The sequence below is a fragment of the Pogoniulus pusillus genome, chromosome 18 (assembly GCF_015220805.1).
Source record: "Pogoniulus pusillus isolate bPogPus1 chromosome 18, bPogPus1.pri, whole genome shotgun sequence".
Lineage (NCBI taxonomy): Eukaryota > Metazoa > Chordata > Aves > Piciformes > Lybiidae > Pogoniulus > Pogoniulus pusillus.
The window spans coordinates 16,329,864-16,356,074 of NC_087281.1; the positions used below are offsets into that span (position 1 = coordinate 16,329,864).

Sequence of the window (26,211 nt, forward strand, 5' to 3'; positions counted from 1 at the left end):
AAAAATCATCTCAGATGTAGGAGGGACATACTAATTTCTGTATTTTCTCTTTTGTCTGTATTTGATTCCTGTGCAGTGGATTCCATCTATAGCTGTGCTGCTTCAGTGCAACACATCCTACTCTGCAGTATCTGTACTGACCACTTCCTTATAATGACCCCCCCATCTCTGCACTGTAGCTGTTGGTATTGGAATGACTTCATCATTAGCATCACTGCTACATGGTTGAAATGTTTTTTCACTTCATTAACTAGTAACTATTAGTAAATACTATCTAAACCAACAGTTGTTGTAAAAGATCACAATGCTGCTATTTGCTAGCTGTTCTGAATGCCCACCAAACTCTAGTCTTTGCATCTGATGTGCCTTGCCTCCTGTGGTGGTGTGAGCAAGATGCTGGTGAACGTCCTGATGAAAGGAAGCATAGAATATCTGCATCAGAAAAGATCAGCATTTGTTTGCTTTGCCACAGAGTTGTATTTAGTTTCCTTTTACGTCATGGACCATCCTTCTATATTCTTGGGTAACCTGTGGTTCAGGCAACTGCACAGACTGTTAATACTAATGTTGTTCATCTTCTTGAGTCATGATGGCAATTCAGAAACTGTAAGTGGAAGTCTTGCTTACAAAAATTTGGAGACAAGTGCAAACGCTTCTCATATGGGGAATTGGCTTTTGAGGCTCTCTGGCATGACCTTGCTGATGGCTGCAGGAGCTGGTGCAAGAGAAGCGCTGTTAACTTCAGTTTCAAACTCTGAAAGCATCTGGAGTCTGCCCCTTTCCTTGGCCCTGTAGCAGTAGTGTTTTAATTCAGATCAAGAGTGCACTGATGATAGAAATCTCTAGGTCTTTCCGACTCTTGGTTCACTCTCATGGAGCACTTTTGGAGTGTGCAGACTGGACATCTTTTCAGTTGAAAACCTCCAAGCAGGCATTCTTGGAGAGCAGTGAAAGCACACCTCAACTGTTACCAGACATCCAGTCTTTATGAATGGAGTAAAGCAAATCAGAGGTAAGCTTTGGCATCCCTGAATGTGATGGAGAATGTTATGTCTGTGCTACCAGGTGTTCCACTCAATGGATTTGCATTTACTGTGCATAGTACTCATGAAAACTAATGTGACAATGTGACTATGCAATTCTTTGCTTTCCTTCTTTTTTTGTTAATGTTGTTTTGCTTTACATTTTACTAGTCAAAGTAATTGATTCTGGGCAGGAGTTGGCACATATTTGATCCTTTGAGTAAATATGATCAAATGCTGGGTTTTGCATTACATTCAGGTGAGATTTTTAGACTAAGATTTCAGTTCATGCTGCAACCAAACTGTTGTCATGTTTTCAGGGACTAGTTTAGCTGTCAGACACAACAACACAAAAGCACTTTCTTCATCATGACATTTTGTAATTTCTTTTAATGCCTCTGTGGGACATGAAGAGTATAAAAATGATAACATTTTTTAAATTGAAATTTGCCTTCTATAAATTGCCTGTAATTTCCAGAGGTCCTTCTGCATTTAATACAGCTCTCCTCTTGCTGATGGAAGTGACAACAGGATACTTCTACTGTATTGTGTTTTGTCACTCAGATTTGATTTAAAAAATGGATTTGGCTGGCATTTTTATATTTAATGTTTGTGCATCACTAGAGTAGCTAACTCACAGGTGGAGCAAAGCAAAGCTATTTTTAATCAGTCTTCGAGAACATGTTTTTTTTCTTCCTAGTTTGAAAAGACATCTGTATTTTGATCTTCACCTGAGATAAAATATTTATAAGAGTTGATATACAAATATGCCAGATTTTGAAGAAAGAGATAAAAAGTTATTTGTGCCTTATTATAATTCATCCTGATTATTTAAGGGCGACAGCAGTTTCTCTTGTGGCGTAATTCGTACAGAAAAGCAAAAAAAGTGAACTGGAAAGACATGCTCAGGCCACACCAATATTCCTATCTCCTATATTTCACTTTTTATATATAAAGGTGCACAGCAACCTTGATATAGTGCAGAGTAGAAATATTTCTCCTTGAGCAGACAGTTATCCAGCACTGGCAGCTAAATTGGAATAAAAGCAGCAACCATCTTAACATGTTTCCTAGCTGCAAAGGACAAGAACGTAGAAATGGGTTAATGGTAAACATGAATAATGTAAGGATTTCCAGGCCATAAGTTTAGAACTTGGGTGTTCTGAGGACTGCTGAGCTGCAGAAGGGGACAGCATATATCACCCTAGAAAATTGTAAGTGGACAAAAAAGATACAGAAGTTATCATTATAAACAAATGGTACTGTACTTTTTTCTATAAATAGATACACAGTGCACAGTTTTAATATGGCCCTGCTCATTTGTTAAACTCATCTGAACAAACCTAAAGCACTTTCAACTTTCTTTACATAATTAATGGCTAAAGAAGAGCCAGCAGCATACCCCGAGCGGCAAAGAGAGCTAATGGTATCCTGGGCTGCATTAGGAGTATTGCTAGCAGGTTAAGGGAGGCAATCCTACTCAATACTACAGGCCACACTTGGGGTGCTGGGGCCTGTTCTCGGCTCCCTAGTACAAAAAAGACACAGAGCTACTGGAGAGTCTGTTGAAAGGCTGCTAAGATGATGGACTGGAGCATCTCTCCTATGAGGGGTAGGGGTGACTGAGACTGCTCAGCCTGGAGAAGGCTTAGAGGAGAAGCTCATCAAGCCAGCTTAAGTCTGCACTGGTAAAGACACATTGCTTGCTGCTGTAGGAAAACCACTCACAGGAGTGAGCAAAAGCCACGCTCAAAGGAGTAGCACAACTGCGTGAATCAGAGAGCTAAACTGTTCACACCCCAACCCCTTCTATTTCTGAAAAGTCTGTAGAATAGCTGTGCTTGGGTCTGGCCTTGTGGAGGACTTAACTTCAGTTGCATGCATTTTTAAAAGGAATCCTTCTCTGTCCTGGCAGGCACTGAGTATTGAGTAGCTTTTGGTGAGAATTGCTTTTCTAGCTAGTATTGGCCAGTGTGTGCTGGTTGCCTGTCTAGAAGCTTTATATCAGATTGCCTTTGACTGACAGCAGAAATTAATGATGGGAGAGAATTAACAATAAGTTTTTTAATAAACTGCCACTAGAATTTCCCTAATAATTGCCCATTAAAAAAATATAATAAAGAGTGAATCTCAGATATTTTTATCTCGTACTCTATACCATTTAAGGAGAAGATCCTTTAAAATAAACAAAGCTGGGATGCTCATAGTGAAGGGGTTTTAATACTTACCATATAACTCTGGTTTAGTATCTTGATTTAATGGTATTGCTGTCTGAAGTCCCTGAGTTCTGCAAAGTCTTCTTTAGCAACATGATGCTACTGTTTTGCAGACTTTTAGCTGTGGAGCAGTTTTCAAGTCTCTTTTCTAACTATTGGAAGGAAGAAAAGTTTATGCACAATGAGACACCAAAAGGCTGGTTAACTACATGCCTACCATCCATCTTTATAGCTTGTCCTTCCCAGTGCACATGCTGTAGAAGTAGGAAAAATGAAATACCATTTCTGGATGAATTTGAGTATATGCTTTGGTGTGTGTAGATACACTGCATAATACAGCATTTGTTTTCCTAACTCCTTCCATTCTATGTGGTAGAAGACCTTTTGCCTACAAATTTATGGCCCAGTCAGCTGTTGTACTTTATGTAAACTTTCTAATAGGCTACTTCAGTCGTTGCAGCTATGCTCTTTCCTGCAGTGGAAAAAATACATGAGACTTACTTGTGATCTCTCTTACCACATGGATCTACTGTCATCTGATGTTTCCTCTATATCTGAGAAGATAACAGACCAGTTCTGAAGAAGGATGTATTTCACTGCTAAACACAATGGAAAATGTCAAAGGTTTTTAAAAAATGAGAGTGTAGAAATTATGTAAATGTTATCATTGACCTTCATCATCCTATTCTAGTGAGTCATGTTGTGCTTGTGATGAATGAAAGATGTTTGCATAACTGTAGTGCATAGCACATGATTCACTTCATCTACTGGGACATTTTGAGATGATGAGCAGACTTAAAGGGCTAACTTCTCTTCAAGGAGACTGACTCAAATTGACAAAGGGAGGAGCAGGCTTGTCATGTTGTGTCAACACATCGGTGTTGGGTGTTGTGACTCTGCAGTTTGAATGGGTGTGTCAGGGAGGACACAGTGGATGTGCTGAAGATAACCCCCTCCCTGCTCTCAGAAGCTCCATGGTGACACATAGGGCCGGCAGTGTTGCAACATGTCACCTGAGGGAGCAGTGGTTTGACGAAACCTGTGGTAGGGAAGAGGGAGAAGACCACCTGGCAGAAGAAAACAGATAAGACAAAACCATTGACTGTTTTAAGTCAGGAGAGGAGTGCAGGGTAGGTGTCCCTGCCCATGTCAGGGGGGTTGGAACTAGATGATCCTTGTGGTCCCTTCCAACCCTGACAGATTCTGTGATTCTATGAGTGAGCTTTAATGCTGTGGACAGTAGCCTTTATTCATGGGGCCAGCCATTTGATACATAATGGACCTTTCTGACTCACAGTACCAAGATCAGTGTGAAAATATGTAAACATTTCAAGTATGTTGTTTTTAATAAGCACTTTTGTAGACTATGATGACATTCCAAATTGCATCAAAACAGATAAATGTAGTTTCAATATTTATGTAAATGTGGAAGTCTTCTGAATCATGAGAGAGTAAATTACTTTTAAAGAAAAAATCCCCATGAGTGAACAGAATTGTCTATAATTTGCATAATTTTTCTCTTTGTATGATCAGTCAAAGATGGTTTGTCTCAAGACACTGAATTAGGGCATTGATCTTCCTTATTTCCTTTGGCAAATCCTGCTGGCCTTGCACATCTTGCTTGTTTTTTGTGAGCTGTAAAAATAGGAGCTAAGATACAAGCAGACAATAGAAGGGATTGTGAATAATATCCTTTTCTCTGGTGTCGCTTTGCTTCTGAGTTAGGGCAGGTTATCTGAGGGTTTGCTTTTTCAGAGGTCAGTGCTTTTGAATGGGCGATTGTTATCCGATATTTGCGTTATACCTGTGAAAATACAGCGTTCGCTAAATGTTGTTTGTCATCATGAGCAGTAATACACTTATCAGAGACATCACAGGAGCAATTTAATTCTAGTGAGTCAGAGCAAGTCTCCTTGACTTCACGAGTGGTCCCCTTTCTGTTAGCACCCTTTTCTCATACAAAAAGAATATCGTACAATTGCAGTTGCAGTGCTTTTAAACGTGGTAGTTTGCACTGAAGAAGTCAGATTAGCATACTTTTTTTTGTGTAGAACTAGCATATGCTAGGCACCTTGTGGAGGGGTTATAGAAGAGAGTTTCCCTGAGGAGGTCATCATACAAAGAAGCTACAACAGGTACAGGAGCAGAGATGTGCAGCAATGGAGCACAGGTGTCTGGAAGCAGACAGTATCTCCTGCCTCAGATCTGTGGTTTCTTTTCTCTTAATGTATGACTGTGTTGGGGTTTTTTAATGACTGTTGTACAGTGATGACTAAGGTTGAGGTACTGTTAGGAAAAGTTACATAAAAGCAGTTTCATAGAACATGGATCTTTTCCCTTTCCACTTGCTGTAGCCTCATGTTTTAGCTTGAACTAGTTTCAGTATGGTCATTCCCAAGCAGTGACTGTATCTTGAGTAACAAGTAAACACTGATCACTCTTTTGTTGCTTTTGGAATATGTCATCCTCTTACTGTTGCATGTTGAGTGGAGCATATATTCTGTCTTCAGCCTGAAACTGTCAACACTCTTTATTATAATTGTTCCTGTTGTTAGCACAGTTAGCAGCTGTGAAGCAGATACAGAATCCCCTCAGCTATCCCTCAAGTGATGTGAATGGCAGAGCAGACCTTCAAAGGTAGCATCTGCTCCAGGCACCTCAACCAATTCTGTCAACTAGGAGAATCTCTGTAAGGGTTAACTAGGAAGGCTAACCATAGAATCATACTTTTTTTTTCAGTTGGAAAAGATCTTTCAGTCCAACCATTATCAAACTCTGCCATGTCTGAGCACTCAGTTTAACATGGCCTTGCTAAAAACTTCCTGTAGCAAAGTCTTTCTCATTCTACACTTTCCTCTGAGTCTAGGTGCATACTGTGTAGCACCTCGAAGGATAATGTCTGTCCTTCAGAAGGAATTATGAGAGATGTATTGGAGAGATAGCAGAAGCCCTCCTTACTGAGAAAAGTTTCAATTGCTGCCTGAGTCAGTGCAGAGGCTGGAATTAAATCACCATCAACCTGCTCTGCGCATAACAATAAATGGGGCAGAGATCTTGTTTATTTGGTTGGTTTTGTTTTCATATGCACGATATAAGTGTTTGGGTTCAAATTAATGAAAACTTGAGTCAGTTGTGTGGTGCAAACACGGTAGAAGCTCAATTTCTGCTTGCCAGAGTAGCCTCATGATGTCGCACCATCCACAAAGTTACAATTTTCATTAGGCTCTATTTTAAACATAGCTGAGTTCTTTCCCTGGTGCTGAAAGTGAATAGACGGTCCAAACTGCTTCTCTGAAGCTTAAAAACATTTTTCTATTTCCTAAACTAAATTTATCCATGCTACTTCAAAGCTGGGGTTTGCGTGCTAATATTATTCTTCATTTAAAGCAGTTCTTTTCCCTTGTTATCACTTGTCTGCTGATACATTAACAGGGAGCTAGTGTATTGCTTTCCAGCCTGCATTCATCCGTGCTGAGGAAACCAACCACTTTTATCTTCTTATCATCAAATAGTCTCTATTCCCCTGGTGGTTTCAGTAACCTTTCTCTGCGCTTCTTCCAGTGCAAATTCATTCTTTAAATGTGGATATAAAGAATGAGGTAGATAAGTCTAGATGAGGTCTCATCTGTGTCTTACTCAAGTAACACATTTTTAGTTCTACTTTACTGAAGACACCTTTATGTGATGGAGTATTGGAGTTGCTTTTTTTATCTTTATGTCACATTTATCAGTTTTAGATACATTATTATTTACTCACAGCATACATCTGTTTTCTAAACTTGGAACTGATTATTACAAAATGCTGTCAGGAAAACTAAACAACTAAGGCTGGTCCTCATGTGGATGTGAAGTAGGGGAAGATAGGAGGAAATTGTTAGTTCTTGAAGTAGGAGTATGTCACAAGGATTGTTTTTTGCAGCTTTGTGTTGGGGCTTGTGCTGTTCAATGTATTCTTCAATGACCTGGAAGAGTGAAGTAACAAAATTTGCTATGATGGAAGGGGGATGGAAGGGCTGCAGGGCAACTGGGCAGTAAAATGGCACTTGAAAATGAAGCAGGATAAAGTGTAAAATCATACATACAGCAAAACTAGTCATAATTTCACATAGGAAGTGATGGGTTCTGCACTGGTGAATCCCTTGATATGTCTGAGGGGGCAAGGTCCTGAGGTTCTGATAGTGCCAAGGAAGATCAGTTTAGCAGTAGCCAGAAGTGCCACTCAGATGTCCAGCACTGTTAGGGATGGAGTAGAACACAAGATGAGAAACCTTAATGAACTTTATAAATCTGAGTCAGCTGAGTCTGCCACACTGTCTGCAGTTTCATTTCTCTTACCTCAAAGCAGTTAAAGAAAACAGGAGGTGAACAAGAAAAAAAAATTGAAATGATGCTCTGAAGTTCAAAAGACTGAGCATGGCTAAATTATGAATAATGCAATTAAAATTTAACTGTGACTGAAGTTTCCTGTTGGGTTAGTTGACACAGAAATTACACCTCATGTGTTGCTGCTCTAAGTCTTTGCATGCTGTAATGCTAAGACATTTTGCCTGCCTTCCATTGCCTGGAACTCTGTGCCTCTTAAATAAAAAGAACATTTTCTTACTCTGCTGGAAAACTCAGAGGAGCAATGCTTCTATTAAATCCATTAACGTAAAGGGTAAATTTCTTGTGACCATATAAAACCTGAAGGGGCTTTCAGAGCAACTAGTTTCATAGTGGGGGAGGCAGGTGCTTCCAGGGAGCCCTTGAGCAGTGCTGCACTGTGCAGATTAGGTGAGTGTAGAGTGAGCTCAGTTCACAGATCAGAAGCAGCATAGCCCTGTACGCACTGAGTTCTGCCTGGGCTCCTCAAGATAGTTGCATAGCTTTGGAAAATAGTTCATTGTACATTGCTAATGTAACCTGAATGAGCTGTCACATTTGGGCTACAGAATGGCTAGGGCCTGTCTGCACTTTCTTGGTTTGATATCAATGTAAAGACTGCCCAAACTAGATTTCAAGAGACTTCCTCTTCCTTGCTGCAATGCAAACAAAATACTTGGGTTTTGGTTAGCAAACGGCAGAAGAGATTATTCCTGCTTTGTGCTGGGTTTACTGTTCTTTTCCCTGCCTATGTTCTGCATTTCAGACCAGGCTGTCAGGCTGGCAGGCTGGCAGTATTGCTGATTGTACTGGGTACCAGTGTTGTAATTGCACACATTTGTGGAAGGGAGATTACTGGCCATATACAGCTTTGTACGTGAGTGGATGCCCTCCTGTACTCTGAACATAATCGCTCTTGATACTTCTAGTGTGCAAATGACTGTGTAAAGAATCCATCTGCGGTTAGGAGTTTTGCTATTTGCTCTGCTTTTAGGTATGTTTGGATTTTCATTCAAACATATTGCAGAAGCATGGGATTACATAGCATAATGTGCTGATTTTAATACCTCTGTGTAATTAAAATGATTTTCACAAAAGGTCTGATGAGTGTTTTGCTACAAAACAGATCTGGGAGTATGGATTACTCCAGTCCCACAAGGTGGGTAAAAGAAGTTACATCACTGAGTAAAACTAAACCAAAATGAAAACTAAACCATGTTTCTTTCTGGCACAGAGTCCCTATCCTCTTAGATGGACATTAATTACTTTGTTCTCCAGAATAAGTGTTATAGAATTATATTCATGATTTTGAAACATATAAATATTTTTCATCTTTGCTTGCTTATTGCTACTACTTAGGCTTTGTTTACCTGCTTGAAACAGGCTTTTGAATAGCATTTGTTCAAAAATAGCCGAAGTCAGAATTGGTAACAGTGAGGTGGTTCTTTATCTCCTGCAATATAGCTGGCACCAGACTGGCACATGAGCTCCCATCTTTAGCTCAACCTATGCCTCATCTGCTTTGTTGCAGGTTATGGACACACAGTCCCTTTATCTGATGGAGGAAAGGCCTTCTGCATCATCTACTCAGTCATCGGGATTCCATTTACACTGCTCTTCCTGACAGCAGTGGTACAGCGCATCATTGTCTATGTCACCAGGAGGCCTGTCCTGTATTTCCACATCCGCTGGGGCTTCTCCAAGCAAGTTGTTGCAATTATCCATGCTGTAGCTCTTGGCTTCATCACTGTCTCGTGCTTCTTCTTAATCCCAGCAGCAATATTTTCTGTTCTTGAAGATAATTGGAATTTTTTGGAATCTTTTTACTTCTGTTTCATTTCCCTGAGCACCATTGGCCTTGGAGACTATGTGCCAGGAGAAGGCTACAATCAGAAATTCCGAGAGCTGTATAAAATTGGGATCACATGTAAGTGGCAAACTAATTGGCTGAATAAAAGGCATTCAAATGTATTTAATAGTGAAAAAAAATAATAATTTAGACTTTCCCTCTCCATTCTGTGAGTGGTAAACGTTTTGTGAGTGTTCAGCTAGCAAACTGGGCATTGTAGGTAGCTGTGCAAAGTGGAAACCTTTAAAAATGTCTGTTTTCTTAATTAAGAAAGAAGAAGCTAAACCCAGAAATTATTGTGCTAAACCACATCTACATAATCTCTTAATAGTAGAAAAAGAATGCTCACGTTACTCTTATGAAAAAAACAAAGCTGGTGAACAATCTAGAGAACAAATCTTATGTGCAGCAGCACAGGGACCTGGGATTGTTTATTCTGGAGAAGAGGAGGCTGAGGTGAGACCTCATTTCTTTCTACAACTACCTAAAAGGGGGTTGTAACGAGGTGGAGGTTGGTCTCTTCTCCCTAGTATCAGATTACAGAACAATACAAAATGGCCAAATTTTTGCCATGGAGGTTTAGATTGGACAATATTCTTTACAGAAAGAGTGGCCAGGCATTGGAATAGGTAGCCCAGAGACACCATGTTCTTACCGTCCTTGGAGGTGTTTAAGAAGCATGTGGACATGGCACTTCAGGACATGGTTTTAGTGGCCAAGAATCATAGAATCAACCAGGTTGGAAAAGACCTGTCTTAAGTCGATGGCTGGGCTCAATGATCTTAAAGGTCTTTTCCAACATTCTATCATCTTTGTCATCACAGAGCCAGAAGGGCAGTCATTGTAATCCAAGGTTATCTCTTAAGGTGAGACAACAAGTGGAGAGAAACAAATCAAGGAGCAATCAGAAATGAGGCAGAACAGCACAGTTTCTGACTTGCATTTTAACAGAAGGCAGCTGGCACTGGGACATACCAGCTGTCAAAGAAAGGCAAGTAGACCGAGGTGATAACAAAGCAGGACTATGAATATTAGATTGTTTAATCATGTTTGACACAGAAGACAGACAGAGTGATCAGTGATTTGATCTGAGCAGAGCTAACACTATTATCTTTGTGCTGGTGTTCTAAATGAATGTACACTGAGGGAAATACTCTCCAGTGGCAGTGTTCTAAAGTATCCCAGTTTCTGATATAGCTTCAGTCTGTGCAGTCCCAGCTTATCAGATGCACCTCTCAAAAAATCTGAAGGCCCAAACCACCCTTTCCTGTCAGGCCTTTCTCCTCTGAACCTAAATTTGCTTCAGGAAAAGTTCTGGACTTTACATCAGAAAATGGTTACTGAATGCTACAGGCTTTTCAAGGTGTTTTGGAGAGCACAAGGCCTGTTCTTCATCAGGCAGTGATCATCTGGACTGAGGTTACAGAATCACAGAAACATTCACGTTGAAAAAGACCCTCAGGATCACCAAGCCAAATCAGTATCCCTACTGCATCCAGTTCTGGAGCCCCCATTACAAAAGGGGCAAAGAAAACTAACACAGTACTCAGAAATGACAAGAGTGGGGAAAGTTACAGGGTTAAAACAGTTCTGCTTAATTTGCTAATATTTAGAGCACTTGTTTTGTTTTTCTTTTCTTCTTTTTGTACCCAGGTTATCTCTTGCTGGGCCTCATTGCAATGCTGGTTGTTCTTGAGACTTTCTGTGAACTCCATGAGCTCAAAAAGTTCAGGAAGTTGTTTTATGTGAAGAAGGACAAGGAGGAGGACCAAGAGCAAATACTGGAACATGACCAGCTCTCCTTCTCTTCCATCTCAGACCAAGCAGCCTCCATGAAGGACGATCAGAAGGCAAATGAGCCTTTTGTGACTTCTCAGTCCCCAACTTCCAATGACAGCTCTCTAAACAATTAATAGAGAGATATCCATACTGTTGTTTTGGTGCATTTATGCTACTTACCATAAGAAATAGGACTCCTAATAATTTTTTAATGAAAATCTACAAGCTGGAAGACTGTGCTACTTTAACCAGGATTCATAACTTCTGACATAGAGAAGACTTCTGGGGAAAAATGTGGGAGCCACCCTGGGAGTAGGGAGAAAATATAGGATGTGGCTGGGAACATTAGGCCGTATTGCTAGAGAGATTAGGCCATATTGCTAGAGAGGTGTACCACTTTCAGAGGTGCCAGAAAGAAAGGCTTGCACAAGCACATGCATTCAACTCATCTTTAGGATAATAGAGGCCTTCATTGATGTGCAACTCATTTAATTGCGTGCCCCATCTTGCAGCTGGGTGGCATAGCACATTTTGGAGTGTATGCTTTTGGTTGTCAAAGTGGAGTCACAGATTTAGTCCTGAAACACCAGAAGTCTGCATCTGGAAAATGTTTCCAGAGCAGGATCTATAGATCTATTATAAAGGGAAGTATCTAGACCATTCCTCTATTACCCAGTAACTCTGGGGTGCAAATAATGATTCTGTGAATGAAGAAATAAGGGGCTGGTCCCTCCTCTGCCTATGTCATTTACATTCACATTTCCTCTTTCCTTAAAAGGTCTTCTAGTCATGAGAAAAATGTTGTCCTGAGGAATGTGTGCCTTGAGTCTTCTATGCCATTTGTCTTTGTATGAAATGCTTTTGTAAACTGATGGATAGCAAGATAATTCAGATTACTGGGTGAGATGGAGTTGTAGAGAAGGAGACAGCTGCACTTCAATCCTCTGTCCTCTGAAATGGGCAGTAGTGGGTTATGAGCTATGTGGAATAGAACGGAAAAGAGTCAGCCTGTGCTGTGATTGGCATAGACATGTGCTTATTGCATTCTCCTAGTAGATGAGTGAAACCTGTTCAGCAAAAGAAGGACTCAGGGATGTTTCTTCCACAGTCCATCAGTGCATGCTTTCTGCTGAGCTATCAGGTAAGAAGAGAAGCAAAAATAGCATCACCTTTGATTGTAGCTCCTTTTTTCCTGCTTTGTTATTACTGCTCAGCCCTTTGAAGGAGAAAGGAATGTTTCAGGGCAAAGCAATTTTTCAGTTTTGCATAAACAAGGGAAAAAGGGAAATGTTACATCTGGTTCAGATGGAACTGAATTTTATTCCCCCTGGGAAAAGTCACTAAAAAGTTAAAATCCCACTCAGTTTCTGAACCTGGAGCCTCTTTGGCTGTAACAGGACAGAGATTGTAGTCCAGCTACCAGTCACTGTGCCGAATGCAGAGACCTTGGAGTCAGTGATCGGGAGATGAGACTAAAGTGGTTGTAGTACTTTCTCTTCTGGCCTTAAGCAATGATACAGGAATCTTGATAATGCTTTGCAATGAGCAAAAAGATCTGGAGCACAAATAGCCATATTAGGAGAGCCTCCCACATAGTGTAGAGGAGAGCCATTTCCCTGCAGTGCAAGCATGCCAGATTGCCTGTGATTTGGCTTTTAGTGTTTAGAGCTGAATAATGTTTTACTATAGAACAAAATGCAGCGTGTCTAGAGTTAGCACACGTGGGAAAATACTTGAAAGTCAATAACCCAAAAATAGACTGTGTTTGAGCTTAATTATAGTTAGCATCAAACAGATTTTATACCTTTACTGGAAAAACTTACTTTGTGGTTAAATCAGCTGAAACTCTTCAAGTAAAATTTATATTTATAGAAAACCAGAGGTAAAGGTTTGGTTTGATTTGGGATTTATTAGGTGAGAGCATACCATGCATGTTCCCAGGAAAGTGGCTATTTTTATACTGCTTAAGTTAACACAGTTCTATTTATAATGAATGTTAACCAGTATGTATATACCTATATACATAAATATATTTATATACTGTACATAGATCATAAATCACTGGAACTTAACAGACATAGGAATGGCATTTTAGGTCATTTTCTTTTCCCAAGGCTCTTCTTTATGCAGTCAATACTTGAAAACTATAGCATTAAAATGACACCAACGTAAGAGTACTGTACTAGAAGAAACATTTATACTGGGTTTTATTCAGTGGAATTCTATTGATTGTTTTCAGTACCTTAAAATTCAAGGTTTCTTTTCGTTTCAGTGTGACATTAAAAGATATGCACAGAGGTTAAATGATGTACAGAGTTGATTTTGCAGCATCCACAGAATTGCAGCGTAGACACGTGAAATGAAAGCACAGAATTCAAAGCCGAAGCGATAACCTAAGCGGTATACTGTGATGTAGGTATTTGTCATTTTAAACTTAAATAAAAACCCTGGCTTTTGCTTGCCTGCCCCACAAAGTGGGGAATATTTTCTCTAGTGATGTGTGTGTGCACATACTATGCAAAAATCCTGTCTGCCTTTGTCAAGATCCTTTAGTTTGCTTTCTTCAGCTCAAGGCGAGACCATTAATGCCAGAGCGTGTTACCTAATCTTGGTGTTAATTGTAGCATAGCACTGTGTTGATTATTCCTATCAGGAAAAAGGGATTCTAAAATGTGTTTGTTTTTTCTGTTTGTTTGTTTCAGATGCTGACTGATTATAGCAAATAAAAAAAATAGTGGCATAACATCAATTTTTGCTTTTCTAACCTAACAACTCCAGTATTTAAGGAAGTATGACAAACTGCCATTGAAAGGGTTATCACCAGTGCCACTGATGGAAAATAGTAGCCATCATTTCCTACAGCTCTTACATTTTCGTGTGAAGCCAATGCTCGAGATTAGAATAGAGAAGAACACAGAATCCATATCAGAAGGAGAAAGATTAACATGCAAAAACCTTAGTATAAAGTGCTCCTTTTTCCTGGAAGCAAAATGTGAAGTGGGTGCGTTTAAACCCAAATGGAGAGTATGGGTCATAAAAAACCAGTTCTGAAACAAGTTGCAAAAGGAAGTCAGAAATGTGAGCAGATTATTTGTACACAGAAGAGAATTAGCCGTGTCCTATCCTTATCCTTCCATCTTTCATTGATCTAGATATAGCTCCATTAAACAGAAACACTAATTCTTGAAATCACAGTGACTGACGTTGCAAATTCACAGGCTCGCAGATGCTTATTAGGTACTTCCTATGTGTCATTTTTAATGCCTGCAGTGTTAGTATTACCACTTCTAACGTTACCGGTCTACTTGCTTTTCTATGGTGGATTTCCTGCCCTAGTTATCTTCAAAGGGCGTCACCGTTGCCACTGATTGTGAGTGCTGTGCTGCAGTTATTGTGCTGGTAATGGTGTGGGTTTGTCATTTGCTTAACTGCCACCTTGTGTGGCAGTTGGGGCCAAATGATAGGTTTAGGTAATGAGAAGGACCAGTGTGGCTAGGAGCAGACGTACAGGCTGACAGCCAGTGTCAACATTCTGGCAGACTGTTAAGTGCCTAGGTAGTTTTCAGAAGGCTTCGTTGACTGTCACTAGGAGTAAGAGAAAAGGACACTGCTGAAAGTCATCTGGTCAATGGATCTGAAATGAAGTTCAGTGAGATTAGCTCTTTCACAGTTTGTCTATACTTTGCAGCTTTCTATTACTTCTGTTGCACTTTGCATACCATGAACTGGGAGAACAGCCTGGCATTTCCCCAGTGTAGATGATCCCTGTGCTCCTTGAAGCAAATTCCGCTTGTTATCATAACAAGCTTTCTCATATCAAGTTCACTGAGTGTTGAGACCCAAGAGCAGGAGTGTAAGTCAGCATCAGTGCTGAAACTTTCAGGGGGCAAATATGGCTCAGGGCCCTAAGGCTGCCCCTCTTTTTAAAGTCTAGACTGTATGGCTCTGCTCACTTGCTCCTTGTGATAGGAAAAGGAGCAATGGGTGTAAGTTGCAGCAAAAGAGGTTCCACCTCAACACGAGGGGGAACTAATTTACTGTAAGGGTCACAGAGCACTGGGACAGGCTCCCCAGCGAGGCTGTGAGGTCTCCTTCTATGGAGACTTTCAAAGCCTGTCTGGATGTGTTCCTCTGTGATCTGTGCTAGATAGGATTGACCTGCTCTGGCGGGGGGGTTGGACTCGATGATTTCCTTGGGTCCCTTCTGACCCCTAACATCCTGTGATCACCTGGAAGGACAAACTCAAAACACTCAGAAACTTAGGATTCATATCAGTTGTAGGTTTGTATTAAAACCACAGCAGAGCTCTGTGTATTTTCAACAGGCTTAAGTCTTACTCAGTTATCAGTCCTGTGAGAGATGCTGCTGTCTAACTAAGTGCATCCAGTGTGTTAACGGCTGGGCAGAACTGGTTCTGACTGGAGAGTCTGGGTAAACAGCACTCCTGCTGAGGGAAAAAGATGTCATGGCCATTTAAGATGCAGATTAGCAGCTAGCAAATATTCCTAGGTTAAAAAAAAAAAAGGCAATTTAAATAACGTTGTTACCTCTAGGGGTATCTGTATGCAATGTTTCCTATTTTTTGTCAGTGAATAGGATTTGGTTCACCTGCTCTAATAAAACAAGAAAGCCTAGATGACATTTCAGCGTGGGAAGAGTACAGGCTGAAAGCCCCACTTCAAAAATACTCGTGGTTTCAGTAGGTAAATGTCTCAAAAAATCAGTGGTTGTCACCCAAACCTTCTAATTAACTAAACCATGGCATTAAGTGCCTCATTGTGATGCTTTGGGAGTCGCTGTCCCTGGAGGTGTTCAAGAAAAGCCTGGATGAGGCACTTAGTGCCATGATCTAGTTGGCTGGATAGAGCTGGGTGCTAGGTTGGACTGGATGATCTTGGAGGTCTCTTCCAAACTGGTTGATTCTATGAAAGGAGACAAAAAATATTTGCCAGAGGAAATGACTTAATGGATACAGAAACACTGGCTTTATCTCTCCTGAAAAACAAGACCTGACATGGTTTAACCTATTGGGTGTTTCTTTTTGATGTCCTTCCCCTTTCTTCTGGCAGGAGGTGGCCATGCAGAGCCTGGACATGCTCCTCCCCAGGCAGACAGTTCCTTTGTTCAAATGAGAACTCCAAACAAGTCCCCAAATCCGAATTCCAGTGCTCAAGAGTTAAATGTGACCCCCATAGTGAAGTATGTGGGGGCCTAAGAGAAGTCTAGATAGGTGGCTGTCATGTTCCCTTGCCTATGAGAAGGGATGCTGTCCTGGGCCAGTGCTGGCTGCCTTGCCTATACCATCACTTGCCAGGGTGGAGCTGGGCCTGTTTAGCCTGGAGAAGAGGAGGCTCAGGGGTGATCTTATTACTGTCTACAACTACCTGAAGGGGCATTGTAGCCAGGTGGGGGGTGGCCTCTTCTCCCAGGCAACCAGCAATAGAACAAGGGGACACAGTCTCAAGTTGTGCCAGGGTAGGTCTAGGCTGGATATTAGGAAGAAGTTCTTCACAGAGAGAGTGATTTCCCATTGGAATGGGCTGCCCAGGGAGGTGGTGGAGGCACCGTCCCTGGGGGTCTTCAAGAAAAGACTGGATGAGGCACTTAGTGCCATGGTCTGGTTGATTGGTTAGGGCTGGGTGATAGGTTGGACTGGATGATCTTGGAGGTCTCTTCCAACCTGGCTGATTCTATGATCACAGATGGTCTGGAACTCAAGCCTCCTTCTGTGATAGCCCAGCTCCCTGCCATGGTTGTTAATAAAAAGGCTTATGCCAGTTTTCTCAGGAAGGTCAAACATATGCTGACTAACAGCTTACACTGATTCATCTTTCCCCAGTAATTTCAAGTTGCCATTTGCTAGCTTTCCAGGTCTGCCAGCTCACTCCAGACTTTGCTTTTTTATAGAAGGTTGCAGCTCCTTGTTCATGTCACTTTAATAATTTCCTCCTTGAGGGTGGGGAGTTGTTTATTTGTTTGTTTAATCATCTCCTGCTCTGTTGTGCTGAGCTCTTTCTCAGTGCCTCACACTCCCCCACTCTGTTCCAATGCCTGCTGTTATTCTTGGCATCTGAATCAATGCTAACTGGTATATAATCAGCTTGTGTTTTACTGACCAACATTTGTTCCACTGTCAGCTTTCATTTCAGCTTCTGCTCTGATGCCAGTTACTCTTCTGCTCTCCTGTGTAGAGCTCTGGTTGCTTTGCTGGGTGCTGCACAGTACTCTTTGGGTAATTTCTGATTGTTTCCATATCTTTATCAGTGGAACTTGTTGCCTAGTGGTGCATCCTTGCTTCTTACTAAGCCATATACTTGTTTCACCTCTGCTCTGTATCTGCATGTCTCAAATTTTCCCTACCCTATGCTCAGGTTTGTGTGAGCATATTTCTGTACAGAATATTTCTTAATTTTAAGCCTAATACAATAAAAAGTCCAGCAAATGGCTCCTGATAGGCACAATCATACATTATAAGATTCCAATTCGAGTATTTTGGCAGCAGCCTATTTCATTACATTCTGCCTGAAATAAGCAAATGCTGAAAACCTATTTCACTCAATATCCAGTTTTATTCACCACTAGAAGCATGCATTATGCTGAACAAATAATAACGGAACATTTATATTGTCCATGCTATGGTGCTCTGTGTTGTTTTGTGAATAAGAGGCCACAGTTAAAATAATCTTAAAAACCAGCTGGCCTCCAAGTGCTGCAATTCCTCCTCTCCCCCTCAGAGCTCTGTCAGTCACCTATTCAGACCACCCAACTGAAAGCATCAGCCACACACCAAATTCACCTTTGACAACAGCCCTCAAACCCCACAGGCAGCTCCACAGGGTACAGAGGCTTTCTCCTCTCCTAGATTGCAATTACAACAACTGCTGATGCTGGCTGTTCATAATGCAGCAACTACATAGGGTTCACCTTGTCGTGGTTGGAGATAGCAAGAGAGAGCCCTGGAGATCTAAGAATACTCAGATGCTAAGAAACTAGAAAGAATTGTCTGGACATCTCACAACATCTCAGTTTTGAGTCCCTCATTACCTCAATTCCTTCATGCAACTCACAGAAAGAGTCCTTAAAATTGTATTGTTTGGTACTAGTGCTGATGGACAAGGAGCTGGACATGAGCAGACAGGATGCACTTGCAGCCCAAGAGGCAAATCACATCCTGGGCTGCATCAAAGGCAGTGTTGCCAGCAGATCCAGAGAGGTGATTCAGCCACTCTACTCTGGTGAGACCTCACCTGGAGTACTGCATTCAGCTCTAGAGCCCTCAGTACAAGAAGGACATGGACATCTCAGTTTTGAGTCTCTCATTGCCTCACTCTATTCATGCAGCTCAAGAGCCCTTAAAATTTTATCATGTTGGTACTATTACCAACTCGACAGACCATATCCAAGCCCCGTGACAGTGTACACTGATAGGCATACTTCCCTCTTGCAGAGAAAAATCTGTATTTCTTTGATATAAAGTACAGCCTGGAGACTGAAAACTCCATGGACAAATTTATTGTGCCTAGATAGATAGCAGTTGTTAACAAAAAAATGTGTCAAGCAGGATGGGAAGGGCCATGGTGTATGGGCTGGCAGAGAGGGGCAGAGTCATGATGAAGTTAGACCTGTGGTTAATGTGGCTGGAGAAGTGGAGTAATGCAGAAAAAGGAGGTAGAACCATGTAGCACCTATTCAAGTTTCTAGGAGTCCTTCTTCTCCAATATCACATAGTGGATACCTTCCAGGTAAACATGAGGATGTGGTGTTTCAGCATCCAGCATACAAGACAAGTCTGCTGGAAAGAGCAAAGCAGCTGGAAAGGACACTCACACCAGAAACCCAGAAAAAAGAAAGCTGAATAAAAATGGGGGTTTAAGAGTTATGCCAATTTAAGAGGTAATGAGCTAAAACACTAATAGTCAGATGAAGAATTTCAATCCTTTCAGTAAGAAAGAGATTCAAGTGGGAACAGAAGATAAAATATTCTAAAAGAGATGAGGCAGCTCATTTAAAAATAATTGAAGACAACGACCTGGATCCCAAGATATGGGAAAAGGACACAAAAGGAATCATCAGCTCAGTAGGAATCTGTCAGCCCTTTTGTGTGGCCTGGTGTGTTTTCAAAGCTAGGCACTGTCTCAAAGGAGAAGCTGGTATTCCTCGACAGACCAAATCCTGCCCCCAGATCATACTCAGTGCTATCTTTAAGATGTTATCATTTTCGTTTAGTGTTTGCTAGGTTTACTGAACTAAACGTGAATGAAGAGATAGAGAGTCATCTGCTGAGCTCTTTAAAGAAAGAAGTCTATCTGCTGGGGTTCTGGCAGCTCTCCCTTTAGTTGAGGCCATGCAGATAGGGTAGGTAATGGCAATCACTGGCTGGGTGGGCATAGGTCTGTGGTTTGAAGGGCAAGAGTTGCTTTTGTGCAGAGGGTCAAGCTAGCTAAAAAAGAATATTGCAATAATCTAACCAATGTTCTTATCTCTTGCCCACTGCACCTTTCGCCAGCCCAGAGCCATAGCTGTGGAGCATACTAGCCTAACCTGGGGATGTAACTGCTGCTCGGGGTAGGTGCACCTGTCAAGGACTGAGGGTAATGCTAGGAAGCAGGAAGCTGAGACTAGAAAGAAATCAGAAGGCTGTGGTGGGAGCAAGTGTAATTCATAAGAACAATCTCCTTTTTAGACTCTCACAATTACAGTTTGAAGACCCAGGGAAAAAGACTGAAGTGCTCTGTGACTAAAGGATGAGTTTCCTATCTGAGGCAAAATAACCAGGCAAGGATAAAACCCTTGTTAGGAGTCTAGCCAAATATATTCCTTTGATCTAGCTGGGTATAAACCTCATCCATATGGTTATTAGCCTCTTCTTATCTGAACCATGTGCCTTTTGCAGCTGCATTTCTCTTATCACAGAGCAGAGGAAAAGATTCCAAATGCCTGAAAAGCATGCCACTCTTTCATATGCTTCATAAAATCCCAGCTGTCACCCCTATCACTGCCATAACTCCACAACTGCCGTAGCTCCTTACTTTCCACTTCATTTCTTACTACTTTTCTCTTCCAGTCTTTCCTTTACTGTTTTCCTCTTTCTCCTCTGAACATCTCCTGCCACACCATCCCCTTCTGAGGATCCCTGGACTCTTAATTTCCTCCCTCCCCACTCAGTTCTCCAAGTGAATGACTGTTTAAAAACCTATTTGCATGCAAATTGTCTCTCCGATGAGCCTCTGGCACTTTCAGAAAGCCAGCTACTCAGCTGACTTCTCAGGGGAAGGAATCACCTCATTGTCAAGCAAAAGCCAAACATTTGGCTGCTGCGGGATGTCAGGGTGTCCTGGAAGGCTAATAGGCCTATTAGATGTCCTGGCTTGCCTCACCCTTCTGCTGATGGGGGAAGCAAGGGTAGGAGGAAAACAAAGGCTTGGGCCATTATGTGCTCTCCCATAGTGATGAACAGGTACCCACAGGTGTTTAGGTGCTTCTTGGTGTCTTGCCCAAATAAGGGTGAGCAAGTCCTGGGGTCACCTGATATGGTCAGTTTGGCAAATGCCATTTTGATTGGTGAATCTCTGTGGCCAAAGGAGCCTTTGCACTCAGGCAAGTAGTATAAATTGAGCTAAATTGGGAGCAGTTGTGCTGCTTCTGCCTCACTGCTCTGCCTCGTGGAGCTGCCTCTGCCTCGCTGCTCTTGGACGACATGTTCTGCTCTGCCTTGTGCTTCAGGCCAGCTTAGCCCTGATATTTTGGGCTTGAACTACCTGGAAACTGAAGTGCCTCAAGTTTCCCAGGAGAAGGCATTTAAGTACCTCACAACATGGCAAGAAGTTTGACAGACACGGTGCTCTCTGCACCTCTGCAAGAGATCCTGCCTGCACCGCTGCAAACCTCAGTGCCAAGAGGAACCAGGAGCAGGTCAGAGATCATCTACCTCTTTCCCAGCACCCTGGGAAGATCTGGAAGCCTCTCAACAGCCGAGCAGCTCCAACACTGCCACAAAGGAGCCAGGGACTATCTCGAAATGTCTCCTCCCCCGCAGTGAGTAGAACAGACTTTCCCTGGGGCTCCAGGCTGCCTATGTGTAAGTGTGGCAAAGCCATTTTGTGGCTAAACTTTCCCAACGTTCTGATTCTCCTAAATGAATGAATTGCCCATAAGCATCCCTGTGAAGATTTCCCCCACCCAATTAGAACCCCAATGTAACTAATTTGTATATAGCTGTGGGTGGGGCTTTCTGGAAAGAAAATGTAACTATGTATGTTATAATTCCTGCCTTGTTAATTGCCCCAGCTAAATCACAGGGGTTAGGGATGAGTGTCTAAAAGGTAGGGTGTCAAAGATATTACCCCACTACATTTCTTTGGCAGAGATTTTGCATGGGGGCATCCCTTCAAGCCTACAGAGAGGTGCAGCTGTGTATTTATGTCCTAAAACACACTTGTAATGACATGTCCTCCATCCAGTCTACTCATAAGGCCAGTGCTTGGCTTGCCTTAGGTTGAGTGAAATCTCACATAGCAAATGCATTTCCTGCTTGGTACAAATCCACAGAACTAGGGCACAGGAAACCATTGTACATGTGCAGCACCTGTGCGAAGGAGGTGATCCTCTAGGGATGAGGCATAGGAGTGGAAAAGTGCAGACATCCTGGCAAGGTTGTGTCTGAGCTGGTATGAAAACTTCACCCATACAATGACTCATGAAGTGTGTAGATGCATGCTGAGTCTTTGCATGACCTCACAGCCAGGCAGGAGCTACGCATGTGGAGGCACAGGACCGCAGCACACTGGAGAAGCTATGGGCAGGAAGCTTCTCTTGTTTCCCAGAGAAAATGTATGTCTCTTGGCCCAAGGTGCTTGGTCTGTTGTGGCATCCTGGTGAGCAGCCACCTGTAGCCTGGTACACCAGAGGAATGGGATGTTATCCAGTGGGACCTGGACAAGCTGGAGAGGTGGGCCCAGGTGAACCTCATGAGGTTCAACAAGAGCAAGTGCAGGATTCTGCACCTGGGCTGAAACAACCCTTCCTGTCAATATAGGCTGGGGGACAGGTGATAGAAAGCAGCCCTGTGGAAAAGGACCTGGGAGTGCTGATGGACATGAAGCTGGACATGAGCAGACAGTGTGCTCTTGCAGTCCAGAAAGCAAATCACATCCTGGGCTGCATCAAAAGCAGCATTGCCAGCAGATCCAGAGCGGTGATTCTGCTACTTTGTTCTGGTGAAACCTCACCTGAAGTAGTGTCCATCTTTGGAGCCCTCAGTACAGAAAGGACATGGACCTGATGGAGCACACCCAGAGGAGGGCCATGAAAATGATCAAGGGGTTGGAGCACCTCTGCTACGAAGACAGGTCTGAGGGAGCTGGGGTTGTTCAGCCTGGAGAAGAGGAGGCTCTGGGAAGACCTTCCCAGTTCCTGAAGGGGGCCTACAAAAAGGATGGAGAGAGACTGCTTACAGAGACCTGCAGTGACAGGACAAGGGGCAAGGACAACCTCCAGTCATTAGATAGAGAGGGGAATATAGTGACAAAGGATGAGGAAAAGGCAGAGGTGCTTAACACCTTCCTTGCCTCAATCTTCAATAGTGGGACAGGTTCTTCTTGCACTACATCTTCACAACAAACAATAAATAAATAAGAGTTGGGTGTATGTTAGGAAGATTGATTAGGAGTGATGGTGGTAAAGAAGTATTTAATCCATCTTCTAGGCCCTTCCAGCTTGACATTCAAGGATACCCTCTGAATCTCTGTGACAAGGGCAGAAAGCCAGAGCACACAATATGGTTACAAAACCATATTTATTGTCCTGCTCCAGGCTCTGTTGATCATCTGTGTGGATGTTTGACAGGTAACCCACAGAGCCTCAGCCACCTGAGTTTTGCCTAGCAACCCCTTTTCATACCTTCTCATTTCCTGAATAACTGACCTGCCTTTATTTAATCTTTCCCCATGGGCTCTGGCTTTGCTGATCTGGCTCCAGTGACAGACAGTGAGCCACCATCTCTCTGTCTCTTTAGCTGTCACCTGAAGGAGTTCTCAACACTTCTGTTTCAATCTCTGAACTCCTGTTAGTTTTTTCCCTTGCTATTTAGTTAGTTCAGTCCTCTGTCTGACTGGCAAGCTGCTTCCACTTTTCCATCCTCTGCAATATTTGGCTGCTTGCCCCATTTTTTCTTATCAGTTCAGCTTTAGGGCTGGCCACCTGTATGCAGACCTTAACAACTAAGAGTTCCTTCTAAAAACTGCAGAGTATAGAGTTTTCCTGGCTATATTCAGGTTTGTTGCTTACAGAATGGAGCTTTCAATTCTCTGTTCTAGTGATAAGCAAGGCTGAGTGAAAGGTAAAAGGGCAAAAGGGCTATGAATTGCCTGAATTTCACATGTATGACACCAGTCTCTCCCACTGTGTCTAGCTGCCATGAAGAGTACACCTGGCTTTAATGTTTCACATGTGTTGTTTTTCTTGGCTAAAAAATGCCTGCCTTCAAATCCATGTCAGACTTCATAATAATCATAGAATCAACCAGGTTGGAAGAGACCTCCAGGATCATCCAGTCCAACCTAGCACCCAGCCCTAGCCAGTCAACTAGACCATGGCACTAAGTGCCTCATCCAGTCTTTTCTTGAACACATCCAGCCTGTCAAGGTCCCTCTGCAGGGCTCTCCTACCCTCCAACAGATCCACACCTTCTCCTAGCTTGGTGTCATCTGCAAACTCAATCCCCTGGTTCAGATCATCCTTAAAGATATTGAACAGGACCAGGCCCAGCACTGATCAAAACATATGGAACACTTCATTAATTTCTGTGTCATAATAAGTATCAGATATCCACTGGAAGAAGTAAAGCATTATCAACTCTAAGTTTGTCAAGTCAGAAGTTGGGTTATTTGGGGGGTTTGTGCCCTCAGCTGCACTCTATGCTCTATGTTTGCTGTGGAACTAATTGTACCTCACTGCTTTATCAGACATATCTCCAGGGCTCCTTGCTGTTGTTTGCAACAGAATCGTTGTGATTTTTGGTCTTGGAAGCAATAAGAAAGTCCTTTCTCTAGATTTTCTCATCAAGTCTGTAGCAACTTCAAATGGTGATTTATTTTCTAATGTGTTTGGGCACAAGTGTGGCATGAAGTGTTGGCAGATCCAGGGTGAGGTCCTGAGGGAGCATCCAGTGGAATGGGCACCTTCAAAAGCTGAACAGGTAGCTCAGGGAAGCAGGAGAGGAGAAGGATGGGACAGAAGGAGGCAGCAAGGGAAGAAAGGCTAGAGATAAGGATCATGACAAAAGGGACCACAAAGGAGAAGAAAGATGTGTAGACAAGGGGCATTGATTTGACCTTTCATTAACTGAGATGGAGAGAAAGACTTTCATCTTCTACAATTTACTGTTGCCAATGGCAGCTTCTGAGAGAGAAGTCCATAAATAATGTTGGTTTACTTCATGGGAAGATGCAGTTTTAAGGGCAAATCTCACAAAACATGTTCTAAGTCTTTCTGAGAGGGGCCTCTCAGGCAGTGAAATGCTGACACCAAGTGAACAGCTGCCTCTATGTACTGAGCCCCCCACCCGGATCACTACTTTGAGACTGTGCCATCTCTTGGCCTTGTTTTAGAATTACCATGCATAAAAAAGCTTTGCCTGCATGCATGGGCCATACCTAGTGAGCATCTTCAGTTGCTGGGTCCTTCCCCAGGCAGCATATTGAAAAGTCTGCTTGAGTCTCCTTCAGCTGTGGCACTAGGGCATATTGGCTTGCTCGTGCAAAAGCCCTCACACCTGATTTTGCTGTGTAGGCAAATCTTTTAACCTACATTCCCTGTTTTCTGATGTAAGACATACAAGGGCACTTAGCGCTAGGAACTGAGCCTCAAAGCAAGAGGTTGTACCTACATGATGTGGCAATGGGCTATGAGAAGAGTGACACTTGCTTGTATAATGTAAATACTAAACTCCTTGGTGGCTCTCCTAGCACTACTAGTCTGCCTAGAATTACTTCAGGTGTCCCCAGCACATCTGTTGCTATAGAACTATGCAAGTATCATGTTTGTATAACATAAGAATTTGGAAAGGAGGAATCCTACCCAGCTGAAGGTGACCATGCCATGAATGGGTGGTTTGCCATCTCAGTTTCTCTTCAGCATTCACCTGTAAAAAGAGAGAGAAGGCCCCAATATGAGAGTGCTGTGACAGTTAATGTACGTCCATTTTGCGATGGTTTGGGTGAAACCTGCCCCCCCACACCTAAGGAAATCACTCAGCCAAGCTGGAAATTGAATGAAGCATTATACTTACAGCTTAGCACAACATACAAGCAGGTATTTACAATACATGCAGCTATAGACAGAAATGTGCAACTTAAAAAGTAATAACAGCCCTCTCAGAATCCAGAGTCCCCAGGAGGGGCTCTCAACCACCCTTCCACCTTCTTCCCACCCCTCTGCCTTACCCCAGACTTTGCCTTATGTTCAAGGTGAGTTTGGAGGGTCGGTCAGGGGGGTAAGAAAGCAGGTGGATTAGTCACACCGACAGCAGGTTAGGTTAGAGAGAGAGAAGTACAGCCCAAAGCCAGGTGAGCAAACTCTTGTTATCTATGTTTGTTTTCTTGTTCTTATACATCTCAGCAAGCCTATGAGTGAAGTAGACATCACCATTGTTAACTTTTCACAGCCTAAAATCTAGTTCCTCTCCCCAGAATATCCCAGCTCGGCTCAAACTAGCCCACGTTTATTGTGCATGCAGAGACTATCATGTGAGTGTGCAGAAAAGTGCAGGAGAGACAACAGTTCTGTCACAGAAAAGCAGCAGTACCGCGTGTCTCTTCTGCCAGGCAACCAGCAACAGAACAAGGGGACACAGTCTCAAGTAGTGCCGGGGTAGGTCTAGGCTGGCTGTTAGGAGGAAGTTCTCCACAGAGAGAGTGATTTACCATTGGAATGGGCTGCCCAGGGAGGTGGTGGAGTCACCATCCCTGGAGGTGTTGAAGAAAA

The 26,211-nt window shown here is 42.6% G+C and overlaps 1 protein-coding gene across 1 annotated transcript in view; it reads left to right on the top strand.

Annotated features, from left to right (window-relative positions):
• The window catches only part of KCNK1 (potassium two pore domain channel subfamily K member 1), a 29,282-nt gene extending 15,305 nt beyond the window's left edge, over positions 1 to 13,977 (top strand). Inside the window, exons 2-3 of the mRNA XM_064158547.1 lie at positions 9,132 to 9,527; positions 11,103 to 13,977. Of these exons, the coding sequence (XP_064014617.1) occupies positions 9,132 to 9,527; positions 11,103 to 11,362 (656 nt within the window). The 3' untranslated portion in view covers positions 11,363 to 13,977. The remainder of the gene's footprint in view (positions 1 to 9,131; positions 9,528 to 11,102) is intronic.
• The last annotated feature ends 12,234 nt before the right edge of the window (positions 13,978 to 26,211 follow it).